This window comes from Excalfactoria chinensis, chromosome 22 (assembly GCF_039878825.1).
Source record: "Excalfactoria chinensis isolate bCotChi1 chromosome 22, bCotChi1.hap2, whole genome shotgun sequence".
Taxonomy (NCBI): domain Eukaryota; kingdom Metazoa; phylum Chordata; class Aves; order Galliformes; family Phasianidae; genus Excalfactoria; species Excalfactoria chinensis.
This window is the reverse complement of record NC_092846.1, coordinates 4,951,213-4,968,994: the sequence shown is the minus strand read 5'-3', so window position 1 is coordinate 4,968,994 and position 17,782 is coordinate 4,951,213. Positions and strand designations below refer to the sequence as shown.

At 59.7% G+C, this 17,782-nt stretch overlaps 1 protein-coding gene across 22 annotated transcripts in view; it reads right to left on the bottom strand.

The window, feature by feature from the left end:
• MACF1 (microtubule actin crosslinking factor 1) overlaps positions 1-17,782 on the bottom strand; it is a 110,090-nt gene that overhangs the window by 22,848 nt on the left and 69,460 nt on the right. For 15 of the 22 annotated variants that reach the window (XM_072355710.1, XM_072355712.1, XM_072355704.1 and 12 more), the window contains 8 exons: positions 5,656-5,817; positions 5,400-5,570; positions 4,506-4,672; positions 3,135-3,294; positions 2,401-2,727; positions 1,695-1,779; positions 605-846; positions 13-219 (listed from right to left, as the gene is read on the bottom strand). In XM_072355710.1, coding sequence (XP_072211811.1) covers positions 13-219; positions 605-846; positions 1,695-1,779; positions 2,401-2,727; positions 3,135-3,294; positions 4,506-4,672; positions 5,400-5,570; positions 5,656-5,817 — 1,521 coding nt within the window. The remainder of the gene's footprint in view (positions 1-12; positions 220-604; positions 847-1,694; positions 1,780-2,400; positions 2,728-3,134; positions 3,295-4,505; positions 4,673-5,399; positions 5,571-5,655; positions 5,818-17,782) is intronic. The other 7 variants (XM_072355709.1, XM_072355708.1, XM_072355711.1 and 4 more) reach the window with 1 other exon arrangement.

Below are 17,782 nucleotides of genomic sequence, written 5' to 3'. Positions count from 1 at the left end.
TCTCCATCTCACCTGCTGGGACCTCTGAATGGCAGCATCGATCTCCTCCACGCGCTGCCTGACGGTGTCACTGACCAGCTTGTAGCGCTCGTTGGTGTCGGAGACCAGCTTGTCCAGCCCCTCGCGGGCTCTCCACGGCACGAGCTCCAGCAGCGCCCGGCTCACCTCGTTCACCGTGTCCAGAACGAGCCGCTGCTCCATCACCTCCTTCTTCAGCTCCTGGGAGAAACATACGGACGCGGCCCTTCAGCCCTTCAGCCCTGCAGGCAGTGCTGGCGGGTACCGGGCATGCCCCAACCCCCCCGAGGTTTGGGGACTGGGATCCTCCCCATCCCTGAGGTGCCGAGGCCACAGTTGGGGCTCTGGGCAGCCTAAGCTGGTGAGGGGCAACCAGCCCAGGGCAGGAGACGGGGGGGCTCTCAGGTCCCTTCCAACCCAACCGTTCTGTGATATAATTCCACCAGATGTGTGAGCACTGTCCCGCGTTTCCATTCCCACGTAACACGCTGCCAGCCCAGGTATCCCACAGACAGAGAGCAGACCCTACTGGCTCTCCTCCTAAGCAGCTCTCACATCCCCACACGCTGCTCTGCTGCACCCCCACCTTCTGCCTCTGCTGGAACTGGGGTATCTGCTCGCTGGCTGGGGACTGTCCCCCGCTGGACGCCAGCTCATCCTCCACTTTGCTCATCCAGGCATTGAGCTCCTCGTGTGTGGACTGGAACTTGGTGGCCAGCTGGCGAGCCTGCTCCAGTGTGCGCAGCGCCTTGGAGCTGGCGGCGGTGATGTCCGAGTAGCGGGTCTTAATCCCATCCAGCTTCTCCTGGATGAGCAACACCTCCTCCCCTGGGGGACAGCAACAGTGGGTAAGTGACAATGGGTGGAGAGCCCACAGCAGCCAGCTGCCCTGTCCCCTCATTTTAAATAGCTGCTTTCAGCCTCACTTCTCTGCACGTCTGTGCAACTTAACAGCCTATTTTCACAGCCAGGAAGCTGCTCTCGGAGCTGACATTTTCTGCCAGCCAGGGTAACAGCCACCCCTTTCCTAGAATAGGAAGGAAATGTGCTGTGAAGCTTTGCTTTGCCACAAGCCCCAAAGCCACCGGCTCTCAGTCCTCCACTAATATGTCACAGTTCCAAGAAAAAAGGTCCAATTCACTCTCTACTGCTATTTCCGAAGGGACATGAAATTGCAAGCCAAATTCTTTGTAATTCCTCTTCCTGCTCCAGGGCTCCCACAAGGACAGAGGGCTGCACATCTGCTCGGAGCAGACCACATCTGAAGGAAATGCATCGCCCCGACCTCTCTTCCCACTCACAAACACAAACTCACACCCACGTGGCAACAGCAACAACTGCTCAGTATGGGAAAGCAATATTAGGAAAGGGCTCGGGGTATTTTTAACCTCTTTCTATGCTACTTAGCAGCTGGATGCAATGAGAAAACCCTCCCTGATGATACAGGACTGCTCGGCACAGAGTGCAGGGGTGGGAATCGCTGCTCCCAGAGCTCAGGGTGGTGTTCAGGATTTGTTAACCTGGAGCACATGGGGCTCAGCATCCAGGTCTGGAAGCACAACAGCTACTGAGAGAAGACCCAGGAGGAAATAAGATCCAGGGGAGAGCAGCCTCCTCTGCACTGCACTGACCCAGCGAGCACCGTGCAAGGTCAGGCGTTTCCAGCCTGGCATTACCTGTGGTTTGCTTCAGCAGAGCCTGCCCATTTCTGATGGCTTGGTCCACATTCTTCTTCCTGTTCACAATTTCCTCATTCAGAGCCTGGACAGAAAAGCCAAACTGCAGTTATCCCTCTGCAGGCTGCACCCGCACCCCCCAACAGAGACGGTAAGGAGAGCGCAGCCTGCTCTCACCCAGCACAGGAAGGATGCAACTGCTCTGACCCCAGTTCTCCTGCTGAGTGACTTGTTGGGATTTCTGGGACCAAAGGTTCAAACCATAGAGCTAAAACCATGGCAGGCACAGCTGAAGAACTTCCTCTTGAAAAGAGCTTTGCACAGCCCTCATGGAGCAGAAGCAAAGCGCTTCCTTGGTGGCCAGCCTAGTCTGGAAAGCCACGGGCTTTTCACATTCACATTCCTGGAAGCAGCATCCAGCCTTCTAAAGGCGCGGGGTGGCCAAGCCTGCTCAGACATTGCTCACAAAGCAACTGAAACATTTGAAGCTTCCCCTGGGAAACCCCTTCTTGGGGCTTCAATCACTGCTTCTAACATGTCAGCTCTTTACACTCCTCCCAGCCTACAACACTCGAAGCTTGTTCTGCTGCTGGCCAAAATTAAAGTCAGACCAGAAACAAATGGAAAAAAACAAAACAAAACCAAAACCAAATGGGTAAATGCGACAAAACAAATAACATAAAGATGGAAGAAAAACGGAAAATACCAGCTGGTCAGCATGCTGCTTCTGCAGGACGTCCCGTTTGTAATCCTTAACGGATACCGAGCCGAGCTTGTCCTCGACCTCAGCCAGCCAGTTGAGCACTTCCACCTCCTCCTCCCCAAAGAGCCGGGCGTTACACAGGGCCTGCTCCAGCAGAGCCGCCTTCCGGCAGCACCGCTCGCGGACCTCCCGGTACCGGCCCTGCAGAGAGTCCAGCTTCTCTGCCAGCAGCCGCTGCTCGGCGGCGCAGCTCAGGGCGGACAGCCCCTGCCCCACATGCACCACGTGGGCCACGTCGGCCGCATGGCCCTCTATGTCCTCCTCTAGAGCCTGAAAGCCGGGACGACAAAATGGACAACAGAAAACAAAAATGAGCGGAAAAGATGAGATTGAACAAAAAGAGAAAAGCAAAACAAAAGCGAAACAGAAATGGCAAATGCAACTGAAGGAATGAACGTGATGCAAAACCCACCCGTGAACGGGCAAGGAGTATTAAAAAACAACATGAAACATGACAATGAGGATGGCTCTTCTACCCAGGAGCTGACGCCCCATTGCACGGTGCAAAGACTCCAACACAGTGCTGCCCACACGGCTGGGGCCTGCAGCCCTTTCCACCAGCGCAGCACCTGCAGGGCTCCTCCGGCCACCTCCAAGGTTTGCTCACACTGACACCCACCTCAGCACGGCACAGACACCCACAGAGCCCCAACCCCCCCCAGACCCCACAGCCCCACCTTGTGCCGGCTGATCTGCTGCTGGATCTTGGCAGTCTGTGTTCCGATGGGCTCCGAGTTGGCCAACTTCTTCTCTGTCACTGACAGCCAGTCTGACACGGGCTCCGTGGTCTCGTGGAACTGCTTTGCCAGCACCAGGATGTCCTCCAGCTGCTTCTGCCTGTAATTGGGACGCAACAGAGCGCTGAGGAGCAGCTTCCCTTTGGAGCAGGGAACAGAAGGCAGCTCCAAGAGAAGGCGCTGCCCCACTGCCAACAGGGCTCTGCACCAGGAGGTTCAACAGAATCAGGATCCAAAGTGGAAGTACTTCAGAAAGAGGGAACAGAAGCAGCTCAGAGCGGTGTGGGGCGAGACACCTTGTCTGGCAAGCAAACACAAAACACAGCACAGAGAAAATGCAGAAGAGTCATTTTTTTGCAGCTGTTCTTTTAACGTCCAGCTCATTCACCAGTGAAGGAGGCAGAAAGGTTCCCTTTATTCCACTTCTGTCAATATCCCAACCTCTGGGATCCTCCAACACAGCCAGCTCATGGCTGAGCCCTCAGTGTTCCCACACTGCCATTAAAGACGGGTGAACCCATCCCCAACTGTGGCTGTTTCACACCTGGGGAGGTCAGATCTGGCCCTCAGCGCTGGCTGTGTAACCTGGCATATCAGCTGGTGCAGCAGCCAGCAGCTTGCAGGCTCAGGCAGCAGAAAGGTGTCAACAGGATGTTGCTGTTAAAGCTAAATGTTAAAGCTTAGAGGAATAAAAATAACATCCATCCCCTGCAGGGAATTTGTTTAATCTGAGCTCTTCCCTGCCATTGTAAACCGCTGTTATCTAATTCAGCTCCCAAACTGGCTTTGATTTCTCATGTTTTCCAGCTGTGGTTTCCAGGATGTATCTGCACGGAGATCTCTGCCAGCTCACCACGTGTTACACTGGTGTGGCTGTGGGGCCGAGGGGGGAACCAACACCTGCAGCACTCGGGGTGTGAAGGGAACAGAAGCTTCAGCTCCAGCCAGAAGCCAGCCCAGATATCAGATCCGATAGCAATAAAAGCAGCACCACTGTCACAGCCTATGTGTGCAAGTGGCCAAACCCTGTAAGGCTCTGGGGGACTGTGAATGGCAAGAGAAGCCTGTCCCGTGCTTCTGACGAGGAGACCCTGTGAGGGCTGACCAGCAAACAAAACTGCTTCTCTGGGTTATCAACACTGCCCAGGAGGAATGAAGCCAGGAATGCAGAACGGCGGCAGAGTCGGGCACGTCCAGCAGTGCCACACATCTGCGCGCCTCCAGCACAAGGCAGCGGGTTTGATAGAGATCCCTGGTGTGCAGCCCCCAGAAGCCAGGACAGCAGGGATCAGCAGCATCCCATGGTCTCACCTGCCCGCCGCCCGGCACAGCAGCGCTGCCCAGCGGCTCTCCAGGCTCTGCAGCTGCCCGGTGATCTTCTCCCGGTCTGCGGGCTCAGCTGACTGCGCGATGCGCCCACCCTCCGCCTGGATCATCTCCACGGTGGCTTTGCGATCATCCAGGAGCCGCTGGAGCAGCTGAGAGGAAGCGGGATAGAAGTTACCGGGTTGGATCAGCAGAACCTCCGGAATCCCTCAGAGAACCAGTTTCTGAGAACCGCTGATAAGCCCAAAGCCACCAAGTGGGGTAACTGCTGCCGTCTGCCTCCACCACCAAAACCAGTTCAGAAGAAACCAAAAGCACTTCCGGGCCAGAGAACATTTCAGAGCTTCCCCCGTCCTTCCCCCAAATCTACTGAGATCAAGTTTTGAACCTTCACTTCCAATCCCCTCGTCCAAGTCCCAGCAGTCAGCCTAAGCCTCGGCAGGAATGCACTTCTGAAACATTTCACCATGATCGCACTTGAACTTTTATCCCTGTGCTCACAAAGGCAGGCTGCGACCCAGGCCGTTATCTCTACAAACACTGCTGTGCCTTGGGTCAGCTCTTACAGTCTGTGCATTCGTTCTGTCCAAATCCCCGCACCAGAACCTACAACACCAGCACAATTATCAGCACAAACACAACTCAATCTGGGCTGGAAAAACGCGGCCAACTGGCAGAACCAGCAGCGGTGTGACAGCGAAGTAACAGTGGTGACTGAGACCACAGAGACGGTGTATGTGGGCAAATGGACTGCAGGGCGGCAGGGAGAGCTGGTAAGAAAGAAGCAGACCTGAGTGTCCCTGCCACATCTATGCTGTAACAGCTGGACCCCAAAATACCAATTCAAGACAGCCCGACCTGCTTCCTGTGCCTGCTCACCTTCTGCTCCTGGATCTGTGCTTTCACCACCTTGTACTCAGCAGAGGGAGGTTTCTGGTTGGAGATGAGCTCCTCGGTGTCAGCCAGCCAGCTCAGCAACGGCTCCAGGGCGTCCTGGAACTTCCCGCAGCGCAGCAGGGCCTCCTGCAGCTGGGCGATCCTCTGGGCCACCTGCAGGGCACGCAGCACCATCAGAGATACGGGACAGCGGTCCCACAGCCCCCCCTGTGCTCCCGGCCCATCCCCGAGCCCTCACCTTCTTGTTGAGGGTGTTCCAGCGGGTGTTGATCTCTTCCATGTCATGTTCCAGCCCTTGGACATCACAGTTCTTCCCGGCACTTTGGATGAGCCCTTGGCCAACTCCATTCACTTGCTGCAGTTTCAGCTGGAGAGGATCCACTTGCTCCTTCTGGAACAGCTGGGCAAGGGAACGGTGGGAGAGAAAAGCTATTTATTACCCACATGCTGCTCTGCCACCCCTCCGTCATTCCGGGGATGCAATGAGCCCTCTGCTCTAGAAAAGGCTTCTCGTGTTGCACAGAATTTATTAGAGTTGTGCAAGTCTGCCTGAACGCCTCCCCCGCCTCCATCCAGCAGCAGGGAATCCCAGGAGCACAGTGCGGGTCCACTGACACCCAGCCCTGCTCTGAAGCAGGAAATGCCCTTTTTCAAAGCACCTGAGTGAGGGGGAGAAAGCAGATCGGGGAAGAAAGAAGAGCAGCAGCTCGGCTCAGCATTCTGATTGGGAAACGGCACTCCTGGGGAAAAACCAGAGCAGCTCTCGGAGGGATGCAGTGCTGAATGGAGACCCAGCACCACGCTAGCTCTGTAAACCACAAAATTACAGGCACTGAGAAGCCGGCTGTGTTGTGAAAGACAAAGGCAATAGGCAATGAATGCGCTACTCATTTACCGCACCACTTATTTGGCATGGTTTTGCCCAGGAACCCTGGGGGGAAAAGCCTTCAAAAACAAGAAGATTTCACAGGGAAGGAGGAAGAGAGCAAACGAAGCGCCCACTGCAGCGGGGAGAACCCACCCCATGGGGCAGCTCAGTGCATCAGCACAGCTCCACAACCGCCCCGGCCCCGCGCGTCCCCATCGCCTGCAACACAATCCCCAAAAAAGGGAGCGCAGCGTCTCCTTGTTTATTCTGGGACGTTGGACTGCGAGCTCATACAGAGCGCAGGTCACCAGCGCTGCAAGGATCGGAGCTCAGCCCTGCTGCAGCGTTTGCTCCTTTGGAAGGCAGTGGGACCGCAGGTTGGCAGCCCCGTCCGCTCCCCACTGCGCCTCCTCCTCACGCGCCCAAGAATACACGGCGCTGCCGGCAGCTAAAAATGCCCCTGGAAACAGAGCCTAAAATGCAAATCCCCTCCCAGCAGAGAGGGACGGGGCGCAGCGCAGCTCCCTGCACCAGGTAACAGCTTCATCTCAGAAGGAGCACATGAAGCAGAACACCGAAACGCAGCCCTGCCTGAGCACGAGGGGCTGCCTGCATTTCCTGTCCCCCTTTTTACCACGGGCACCTCCTGGTGCTGGGGGGCAGGGAGGGACCGACCGCTGCAGGGCACGAACCAGAGGGTGCGCTGGGAGACACTGTGCAGAGCTGTTTGCTCAGGGACAATTACGTACGGTTAGAAGCAGCAAAGGCTGACATGAACTCACCAACTCCCCAGCCACTTCTCCCCTTACTGTTGATACAGGGAGCTGGCTGTTAGAGGGCCAAACCCGCGAGGAGCAGGCTGATAAGTCTGGCATGCAACTGCTGGAGTGCGGCATGCTGTGAGCCCCGGCCATGCACAGCCCTGCCCTGCACACGAGCACTGACTGCAAATACAAGGGCTGGGACTCCAGCAGCCGGGCAGGGAGGCAGTGAGCCCTAACACCAGGCAGCAAATACCTGCAACACGCACAGCCCTGGAGCGCAGCGATGCACAAGGATCACTGCGATAATCACGGCATGTTGAACACGCTTGTTTTTCTTTGCTCTTGAAAGACTCCAGTGATTTAGTTCATTAACCTCAGCGTGACTCAGCTACGAAGCAAATATTTAACAAGCACCTTTGGCCATGCAGAAAATCACAAGAAATGCACTCGGGGCGCAGCGGTGGGACAGACACACAGCTGCCCCTCCTCGCTTCACAGAACACCTCCCGCAGCATCCCTCCTGCTTTTCCCACCTCTGGGCTGACCGCCTCCATCCCAGCTCCATCCCCACCTCATCTGGGTGGGCACAGACCGGTGGCACCAGACCAGAGCTGCCAACAGCCCCACTGGCACAGCACAGGGGGTAAGGAGGTGAACGACCAGCAGCACCGCGCACCCTGCAGTCCATACAGTACAGGCAGAGCCCCCAGCGGTGCAGCCCGCTGCTCCCAGTGCAGCCTCCCCAGCCCATCTGCAGGCATTCTTAGGGGTGGCAGAGTGCAGGAGATGAGTAATTCTGCTGCTCCGGGCTCTCGGTGCTGACTAACTTCTGGTGGCTCCTTAGTGGTATTTCTCCTAATCCAGACAGCACTAAATCCCCACTCACTTACAGGAACTCCACCATGGTCGCACCCCTCAGGCTCTCTCCACGCCAAAGCCGCAGCAAAGCAGGGTAAAATGAACCCCCTTTGCACAAAGCCCGGACCCCCCCCACTATGCGCGTGGGAAGCCCTTGCTGCCCAGGACCCTCTGCTTTCACTTCATTACAGGACGCTGCCTTCCTTCCAGCATGGCTGCTCCCTAAGGTTGGTAAGCACCACATTGCACGGCCAGGCTACGACTCCGTCCGAGTGAGGACAACGTGCCCTCATAAGCCGACCAGCTTTTAGGACAACACTTGAGCTAATCAAGCTGTTAAAGTCTTCTGCTTATAAAAAGGACAGAAACTTTCTGCCTGACGGCGTTAAGGTGTAACTGGGGGGGTGGGAGGCAGCCCCCAGGCCTATGAGAGCACTGAGCAGACAACCGCTGCACCCCACGGATGGCGTTGGTGAGCAATCGGCACGCTGTGATTTCACACCCACCCTCCACCACGGCATAAAGCGATTTCTGTGCCTGGAACACCGTCTGCGAGCGGCTGAGCAACAAATACCTCATTATCTGGAACGAATCCATCTGCCGGAGCAGGAGGCCCTTCTGCGCAGGGGGTGGAGGCAGGGGGTCCCGGGCAGCCCATGGGCACTGACTCTGACCCCACAGGGCCCGGCGCGCAGCCCTCAGCCCCATCCGGAGCAGCCCCCTCAGCAACGGGCTCATCCTCCACAGTCAGTGCTTTATTGAGCAGCTGCTCCATGCCGGCAGAGTCACCCGCATCCTGCCAGGCTGTGAGCAGCAGCACGGAGCCGCTGCCCAAGTCCCCAACGCCGGGGAGGAGAGGGTCGGCCTCTGGTGGAGGTGGCACAGAGTCAATGGGGACATCAGCAAATGGCGGAGGGGCCTCCAGGAGCTCTTCCACCACCAAAGGCACAGCGGTGGCACCCAGGGGCAGGAGCTCGGCGCACAGTTCCTCAGCACCCCTGGTAAAACCCCCGGCGCCCGGCACTGCCTCCTGAGCCCACGGCTCCGGCACCTCCAGGTCTCCCAGCACCGCTGGGTCAGCCAGAGCTGGAAGCCCCCCCAGGCCCCACAGACCAGCACTGAGAGCAGCAGGTGATGTGCTGAGCCCTTCTGCTGCGGCCGCACCGCTCCCCAGGGCACAGCACGGCCGCTCCTCCCAGCTGCAGGCAAACAGCAGGGCCAGGTCTCCTGGCTGGAGGATGGCTGCCTCCATGGGGGACCCCGCAGTGCAAGGAGACCCTTCCAGTGCCAGGACCTGCCCTGAGGATAACGTGTCCCATAGATGCTCCTCGTCAAGTGCTGAGGGCAGCACTGCAGCCTCAGAGCCTGGCTCTGATGCAGAGCCAGTGTGAAACGGTGGCAGAGGACTGCCATGACAGTGCTTGTTTTCTGGACAAGTTTGGCCGTCAGGTCCATCACTTTCCTTTCCCAAATCCATGGCTTTGTCCCCAGAAAGCAGTTCTGGGACACTGCAGCTGGTGAGCTCAGTCCTTCCAGGCAGAAGGTGACAAACGTGTGATGCGTCTGTCCCCCCAGCAGTGACCTCGCAGTACTGCAGGGTGGACCCCAGCCCCAATGCCACCATGCCAGGAGCTGGGGGCTGACAGGGAGACAGCTGGGATGGGGATACTGGGCCAGGAGAGGCCTCCTCAGGGCACTGCGGTACTTCATCAGAGGGGATGAACAAGTCTTGGTGGTCTCCTCCCCACCCCACGGGGGCACTGGGGTGAGCAGCTCTCTCAAGGCCAAAGGCTGGACACAAACCCATCTCAGGAGATGTCATTGCAGCAGCCACCAGCACCGCCGCTGTGCAGTCCAAGGGCCCCACGTCTGACAGTGGGTCAGGAGCATCCTCTACCAGAGCTAGTAAGCACTGCTGGCTGGAGCCTGGCCCCACTGTGGCCATAGGGCTGGGAGAGGTCCCTCCATCCGAGTCTGTCGGGGTGATGGCCAAGGTGTCCCTTTCAGAGAAGGGTTCTGTCACCGGCTCCATCGCGCTCAGCACCTGTGAGCTGCAGGTGACATCAAAGTCCTCCAGATCCGACACAACAGCAGAGTCTGAAGCACTGACTTCCAACGGGGCTGTGGGTTCACGTGCTTCATCCGCTGCCCCCGTCAGCTTCTCCAAATCTGGGTACAGCCCCTCCGAGTCCATTGGGGAGAACCGAGCACCCAGGAGGACAGGGATGGCCCCATCACCCTCATCCTCATTCAGGCACTGCTCCTCCAGCTCCAGGAACATCTGCACCGAGTCCGTGTCGGACAGCTCGGGGATGGCAGGGCTGGCTGAGCACTCCAAACCCGCAGCAAAGTCTTTGGCCTCGCACTGCACCGCCACGTCCTCAGTGCAGCGTGCGCTGCTGGCAATGGGGCTGCTGGCATCACCCCGGGGGCTGCAGGGCTGCACAGTGCCTGGGCTGGGGGCAGAGCTGTCCTCAGGAGCGCTCAAGTGTTCCCTTTCTTCAGAAATATCTGCCAAGCAACAGCTCTTCTTCTCCTCTGCCACCAGCACAGCCTTTCCTCTCTCTGACAGCGTCGCCTCCTCCCACTCCTCCATCATCACCCAGCGCTCGTCCTCCTCAAATCTCAGCTCAGACTCAGTTTTTTCTCTGAGATTGGTGGTGATGAGAATGTTCAGTCCCGCATCCAGCAGCTCCTCGCTCAGGCACGGGGAGAGGTTGACGTTCTCCACCGTGCAGTCCGACTCCGAGGCCTCCAGGGTCTCCTGCCGCCCCTCGCCGAGGTTGGCCTTAGGGAAGTTCTTCCTGGTCCGTGGCCACGTGGCGCTGGGCAGCAGGCGAGCCCTGGCCAGCTCCGTGGCTCGAGCGTGGCCATCGCCGGCGGGCAGCAGGGGCTGGCGCTCGTCTGTGGCACTGCCAAAGGAGTCTGCGGCAAACTGCATGGCCTCCGTTGTGCCAGATGACTTGGAGACGTGCTCCAAAGTGAGCGACTCGGACATGGGCTCGCCGCGGTCGGGATGCCCACCGTGCTCAGCCAGCAGAGCACTGGAGTCCCTCTTATCCCGCAGCGAAGGGTTGGAGGCACCCGCTTCCGACACCTCGCTGAGCGAGGCTCCCATCCTCTCTGCGAACTCGGTGAAGTTGGGCGGCATGAAGGATTTCCACGACCGCCGGTTCACGTTCTCCTTCCTCTCGGGGTTCGGCCGCCTGCGGGGTGGAGGCGGCGCCGGCTTGGAGACATCGCTGCTGAGCTTCAGCGCGTCGAAGATGACTCGCTCGTCCAGCTTCTTCGCCTCCGGCGCCCTCGACTCAAAGACGTTGGCGGCTCCCAACGTCCCATTGCTGGAGATGGTGCTGCCGTCCCCCTTGCCGAGGGTGCTCTTCGAAAGCTGGTTAAGCTTCGATCCCTGATCGATTTGCTCATTGATTCTCATGGTGTCGTATATGGAGCGCTGGGGCACGTAGCAGTCCTCTATGTAGCCGTCCTCCTCCTCGCCCTTCCCCAGGCAAGTGCGGTTCTGCCGTAGACAGTCTGGCCTGCTCAGTGGTTTGCCCATGCTCCCGCCCTTACGGATGACAGAACCTCCCCGTCAACCTCGCGCCCGGCGCCGCAGGGACCATCACACTGCGTCGGGTCCGGCGAGGCAGAGCTCTGGGGCTGCGGGGCTACGGGGCCGGCACACAGCCCCACTGTGGGTCTCGGGCAGCAGAACAGCACCTTTCATCCCCAAAAAGCCATCTGTCAGCAAAACCCGTAGGAGCACAGCAGATTCCCGATCACGGTTTGCAATAGGAGACGCGGAGGTGTTTGGAGCTGCTCATTTACCCTGCGTGTCCTTCTTTAGTAACAAAGCTCCGGGCTGGGCACGAACCGCGGCTCCTCGCGTCCTCCCCGCCGCCGTCCCGCGCAGTCCAGCTGCTCCGAATTAGCCTCTCCCCCCGACTCCCGTGTTTTCATTTGAACTGAGCTTGTCAGCGGATATTCGTGCAAGTTTAAACACAGGAAGTTCTTCATTCAGGGCAAACTCGGAGGCTTCCTGTCTCAAAAACATGATGGCATTGTGGCTCCCTTCGCCCCGCCGTGCCCCGTCCCGCCGGGTCTTCTCTTTTCCTTTTCTTTTTCCTCCCCAAGAGCAAAAACAAATCGGCCACAAAACGCATCCAAAAATGGCGAGGGGACGGACCGCCGCCAATTCCCCCAAGTTCTCCGGAGCCGGCGGGGGAGACGGAGCGCGGCGGCTGCCGGCACCTTCCTCGTCGTGCTCGTCCTCCTCCTGCCGGTCCCGCAGCTCCCGGCCCGGCTCGCACTAACTTTCGCGGTGCCCGGCGGCGGGCAGCGGCGGCTCCATCCCGCCGGGCGGCCCGGCCGTGGCGGGGGCGCGGCGGGGCGGGCGCGGGGCGGCGCGGGGGCGGCGGGGCCAGCGCTGGGGCTGCAGCCGGGGCCGCGCTCCCCTCTCTCCTCCGCCTTTTGTGCTCAGCGGCCGGGCCGGGCGCGCAGCCGCCCCCGCGGGCATCCCGAGGCCGGCGCCGCGGACGGCATGGCGCGGGTCCGCCGCTGCGCTCCGCTCCGCTCTTCCTCCCGACGCCGAGCCCGAACTTGGCGCTGCCGGAACAAAAGGCCGCCGCGCAGCGCACGCCGCGGCCCCGCTCCTCTCTCGCTGCGAGCGCCGGGCTCCCGCGGCGCTGCCAACTCCGGCGGAGGGCGGGCGGGGGGAGGAGGGACGGCGGGGCGGGGGCGGCCGGGGGGCGGCGACGCGGGCGGGGCGGGGAGGGCGGCCGCCCCCTCCTTCCCTTCTTCCCGTCCTCCCTTCCCTCATCCATCCCTCCCACTCCGGGCGCCGCAGCCCCCCCCCCCCCCATGGGCTCCGCTCCGGCACCCCTTGCCCGGAACCGGGGGTGGGGGGGGGGGTGTCCGCGGCGGCCCGGGGCGGCCCTTCCCCGCCCCGACGGAGCTCCTCCTCCGGGGGGAGGCGGCAGCGCGCAAATCCCCCGACAAAGAGCAGCAACGCCCTGCTCGGCGGCGGGTCCCCCGCGCCCCGGCCGCTTTTGTCCGCGGAGGGGCCCGGAGCGGGTGGATGCCGGAGCCGTCCGGATCTCGGGCAGCTCCCGCCGGGCTGAGCGAGGGGCCGCCCGATCCCCGGGCCCGAGTCTCTTTCGCCGCCATCCCGGCCAACAAAGAGCCGCGCGGACGTCGGCTGCCGCCGTGCTGCCACCGGCACTCAGCTCCCACCGGCACTCAGCTCCCACCCCCGCCAGGACGCGCACCGGGGCCGTTCCGCGCCCATCGCCCCGCGTGCCCCCACGCATGTGGGTCCCGGAGCCCGGACCGCGTGCGAACGCTCCCGCACAGCCGGGAATGGGGGGGAGGGGGGAGCAGCGGCGTGAATCACCGCTCCGGAGTGATGCTGAGCGAAGTCACAGACTTGGAGAGAAAACAGGAGAGCTTGGAGCAGCCCCAGCGCATCTCCAGGCAACGGCCCCCCAGGCTGCACGCAGCAACGCGCTGAGCAGAGCGGCACGGCAGGTGCTGCGCTCGCAGAAGGGATGGTGTGAGCCCGCACCCCGATAGAGCCCTGCACCGCAACTGCACCGCAACTCCACCGAGCTGTAAAACGGAGCCAAGGAGGGCTGGGAGCCGACGATCCGGGCGCGCTGCAGGTGCTGCTGCCTCCAAACCTCTGGGACTCAGCCGAGGCCAAAGCGGCAGCTGCGACGCACGCGGCTCCTCTGCTCTGCAGGAGCAGCAGCTCCTCCACGGGGAGGGCGAACCACAGCCAAAGCGCTCCAACGCCGCACCCGCAGCGCCTGCCCTCCCTCCCCAGGGGTGGCAAAGAGGAAAGGAGAAGGGTTCCAGCCTTATGAAACGCGTCTAATTGCCTGAAGCGCCCAGCCGAGCTCTTCGCACACTATGGGATCTTTGGAAACCCCTTTTCTTATTTCCACGAGTAAACGTGGCCAAGGAAAAGAGCTGGGCGTGCTGTGCTGGGAGCGGTGCGTGAGCAGATGGAGCAGCCCTGGGCCCCGGCCGCCCCCTGCCTGCTGCTTTGCCCCCCCAGGCCCTCCTTTGAGCAGCGGGGCTCAGCTCAGCACCCACAGCTCCGCACTTTGGGGCGCATCATTAACCCAGGCTGCAGCACCAGGCGAAGGCAGCTGCTCTGTGCCATGCCGTGCCATGCCATGCCGTGCTGTGCCATGCCAGCACAGCTGCCCATCAGCAGAGCAGTCTGGGACCGTGAGGGCTGCAGCCCCTCCAGCAGGAATCCCAAGCATCCTGGCCAGGCGTGGAGGCTTTTTGTTCCACTCCTAGGAACGCTCTCGATGTGGAGCTGACGGCTTCACAGCCAGAAATTCTTTTCCCATTTCCTCACTAAGTCACGTGCCGACAGCAAGCCAAGTCTTCCCCTAACACATCTCCCCCATCGCTAAAGCAGTTTGGGAAACGTTCAGCAAGCACTGAAACCCATGAGAAACCTGCCCTGCCTCGCCTGAGAGCCAAGCTGGAGCTCCTGCGGGTTCCCTGAGCCATAAACCAGCAACAAGCCACCAACGGCCACCACTGCCACCAGCGACTGGGACAAGTCATGGGGCCAAGGGCTGCTGAGGGCTTCGCTGTCACCTTGGTTGGAGTGATGGGAGGACAGGGCAGGACAGGAGCTCCATTCTGATTCTCTGTCCTTTTGCTGTCTGCGTGGCTCTGGTATGTGGAGCTCTGCCAGCTGTGATCTCTGTTACTGAAATAACGGCTGATAGAGCTTCCAGATCTGCAGCCCCAGCACAGCTGGTGGGATGGGCAGAGGCTGAGCGGTCTCCAGGACACGTCTTTGGCTTCGCTGGTGTCCCTCTCCTTAAGCCTCATTGAGCCAAATGTAATCTGGGGCTTGGGGCTGTCCCACAGGCGCTGCCCACCACAAGGGGACAGGACACCCCAGAGCCACCCAGAGGTTCCCCCAATGCCACAATGAAGAACTTCCAGCCCCCTCCTCAGCAGTTCTTCCAGGCTTGTAAGGCTGCAGGAGGAGCATCCCCAGCCACAGCTTTCCAGCCTTCCTCATATGGACGCTGTCTCTGGAGCGCGGGGCACGCGTGCCTGCCCCGTCACGGGGTGATGTCACCCTGTTTATGACTGCACTACATCCTGCTGCAGCCCCTGCTTACATGGGAAAGCAGGCTTTGGAAACCAGTGTATTTTTAGCTTTCTTCTAATGCATCTCAGTAGCTGGAAATGAGGGAGCTGCCTTGTGTGATGGTTACAGGAGTACAGAGACAGCACTAAGTCTCTGATGGACACGTTGCTGTGAGCCCACCGTGCACCTTCTTCATCCTCAGGGCTCCTCACCCCCACCTGCCACGGGTTTGCACTCCACAGACACAGCACAAAGTGCCCCCAGCGCTAAACACATGAGCAGCTGTTTGGGTTTCACTGGGACTTGTGCTGGGGAGGTGGCGAGTTGTGTTTTATGGCCTGTGCTGCATTTGTCAGAAGGATTTCTCTATCTCCCTTTCAGTGCCGTTGCTCTCCTCCCTCTGAACTCTCCCCTTTTGCCATATCTCTGCTGTTTCTCTGCACTGTAAGGTGTGCGGTGCTGCACGGGCAGCCCAGAACTCACCACGTGCTCCACAATAATCCCATCAGCCCAGCTCGAAGCTGCCTTCAAACTGATTTTGGGTCTTGGCCCCCACGTCTCCATCCACTGGTGCCTTTGCACAGAGCATGGAGGCACTGCCCTACAACACAGCTTCCCATAGTGCCCATCCTTAGAGGGGCCCAAGGTGGGAGGCAGAGCCTGCACCTCACCAGGGCTGCCAAATCCCCATCCCTGGGGCTGGACCCATGTGTGGCCCTGGGGCTGAGCCTCAGGGGGTGGAGGGGAGCAGCAAGGGCTGAGGGATGGGGCGGTGAATGGAGGGCTCTGTCGGAAGAGGGGTAAGCACATTATCATCCCAGGAATCCTCTGGATGGGAGACATTTTAAATCACTCCTCCAGCAGAAGAATTGGCAATTGTTCCGTGAGCGCAGTGGTGAGTAATGCAGCCTGAGCTGCTCCCCACGCAGCCTCCATTCCGCTCTGCCGGCCCCCAGCCCCACTGGGGAAGGTCGGTGTGGGGCAGGTCTGGCCACAGGGCTCACCTCACCGCATCCCCTGGGGCCACGTCCCACCCTTGCTCCTCTGCCTCCTCCTCCTCCTCCTGTGCTGGGCCTCAGCACAGTATTTTTAGCATCTCCTGGAAACGCCACCAGCAGCTGATGAACCTCCTCTGCAGGAGGACGTTCCTATGAACATCTCCAGCAGAGCCGTGGCGGAGTTACCAAGGCATGAGCATGGGGGTGGGTTCGGAACAGAGACCCAATCTGACTCCTGAAAGGCTCTGCCAGATCACAGCAGAACTGTGTTATGAATTAAAAACACACACCCTTGTTACAGGTTGCTCTCAGCAGCTCTTGGCTTCTGCTCGGGTTCGCTTTGGATGAACAGAGAGTTACCAAACTGCTGAATGCCACTGAGGTGCTGTGGGCTGGGACCTGGGCAGCTCCGCTGGTGACAACCCCATTGGGGACAGCTGCCTGAGCCTGCTCCCACATTTATCATTGCTTTTCCAACAAGGAGGTGGTGCCTTTAAGGCGGCTCAGCAGCTGTCAGAGAGGAGGCATTTCTGCGTGTGTTGCTGATGCTCAAAATAATGCCCAGAGATGCTTTAAGTAGGTTTGGAAGGCATTCTACCAGGAGGCACCGCCGCGCTCCTGCCCCGACCCACCCAGCTGCCCGGAGCCACTGAGCATTCCTACGGGGGCACAGAAGGGTTAAAAATACCATTGGGAGCTGCGAGGTATGGGACCATGGACCCCTCCCCAGGAGGACCCCACAGAGGATCACAGTTTCCCCCCAGGAGGACCCCACCAAGGCTCACCAGGAGCAGCAGCCGCTCCCCAACCAGGGCTAATTAGGGTTAAGTAGGGAGAGCCTGGAGCAGAATTAGAGCAGTATCTGAATGGTGAGATGCCTAAAGCTGCTCATGGCCCAGCTCACCGCATCACCGCTCCTGTCTGAGCCCCGAGGGGTCCTGCAGGGCTCTGTGGGCCATGGGCAACCTGACCTACTCAACTAAAGGGGAGTGTGCCTTAAGTTATTGCTGTCCAGAGATTCTCCCTCCCTCCATCCTTAAGCAGAAAAGCTTTATTGGCACAGAACAGCCTTGCCTAAGTGGAGCACATTGAGCAATGTGGGGCTCTCATCACCTCCCCGTGCAGTGCTGCTGCGGGGTGGTTCCTTCCCCATTCCATCCAGGCACTGAGGGCCCAGTGGGGTGAGAGCCAGGGCTGTCTGCAGGCAGGAGAAGGAAAATAGATGGGGAGCTGTGAGCGTCAGCTGCTCCACACATCATCTGCTGCAGCCCCAGCCAGCCCTCAATAGATCTCCTTTGATTAAAACATGGACACAATGAGTCCAGAAGTGCCCACCTTTGTCAGGGCTGTTGGCAGGTGCTGGGAGCCCTGGGGCCACACCTAATTTGCATCTCATTTACACAGCTGTTCATTAAAATTGATGCCCTAGGACACGCTATCTGCTCACAGAGCCCACCTACACCCCACGCAGACACCCCAGTCCCAGCCTCCCTTGGAGGAGGCTTTGCAAAGATCTGCTCTGCACCGCGCACGCTCCTCACTCTCTGCATGAATGGTGCATGAGAGGAATGCTGCCTTGTAACAGCAATTGCTCCATCCATCGCTTCTCCCCCGCTTCATGCTCAGGCATGAAGGAGCAAAACTCATTGCTGCAGCTTTCACACAAAGATTCCAAAGCAGAGAGTGCAGGCAATGAGTGAGTCCCAATGAGGATGCAGCACAGGGTGAAGGGTCATCCCCAGGGCCATTGCTCT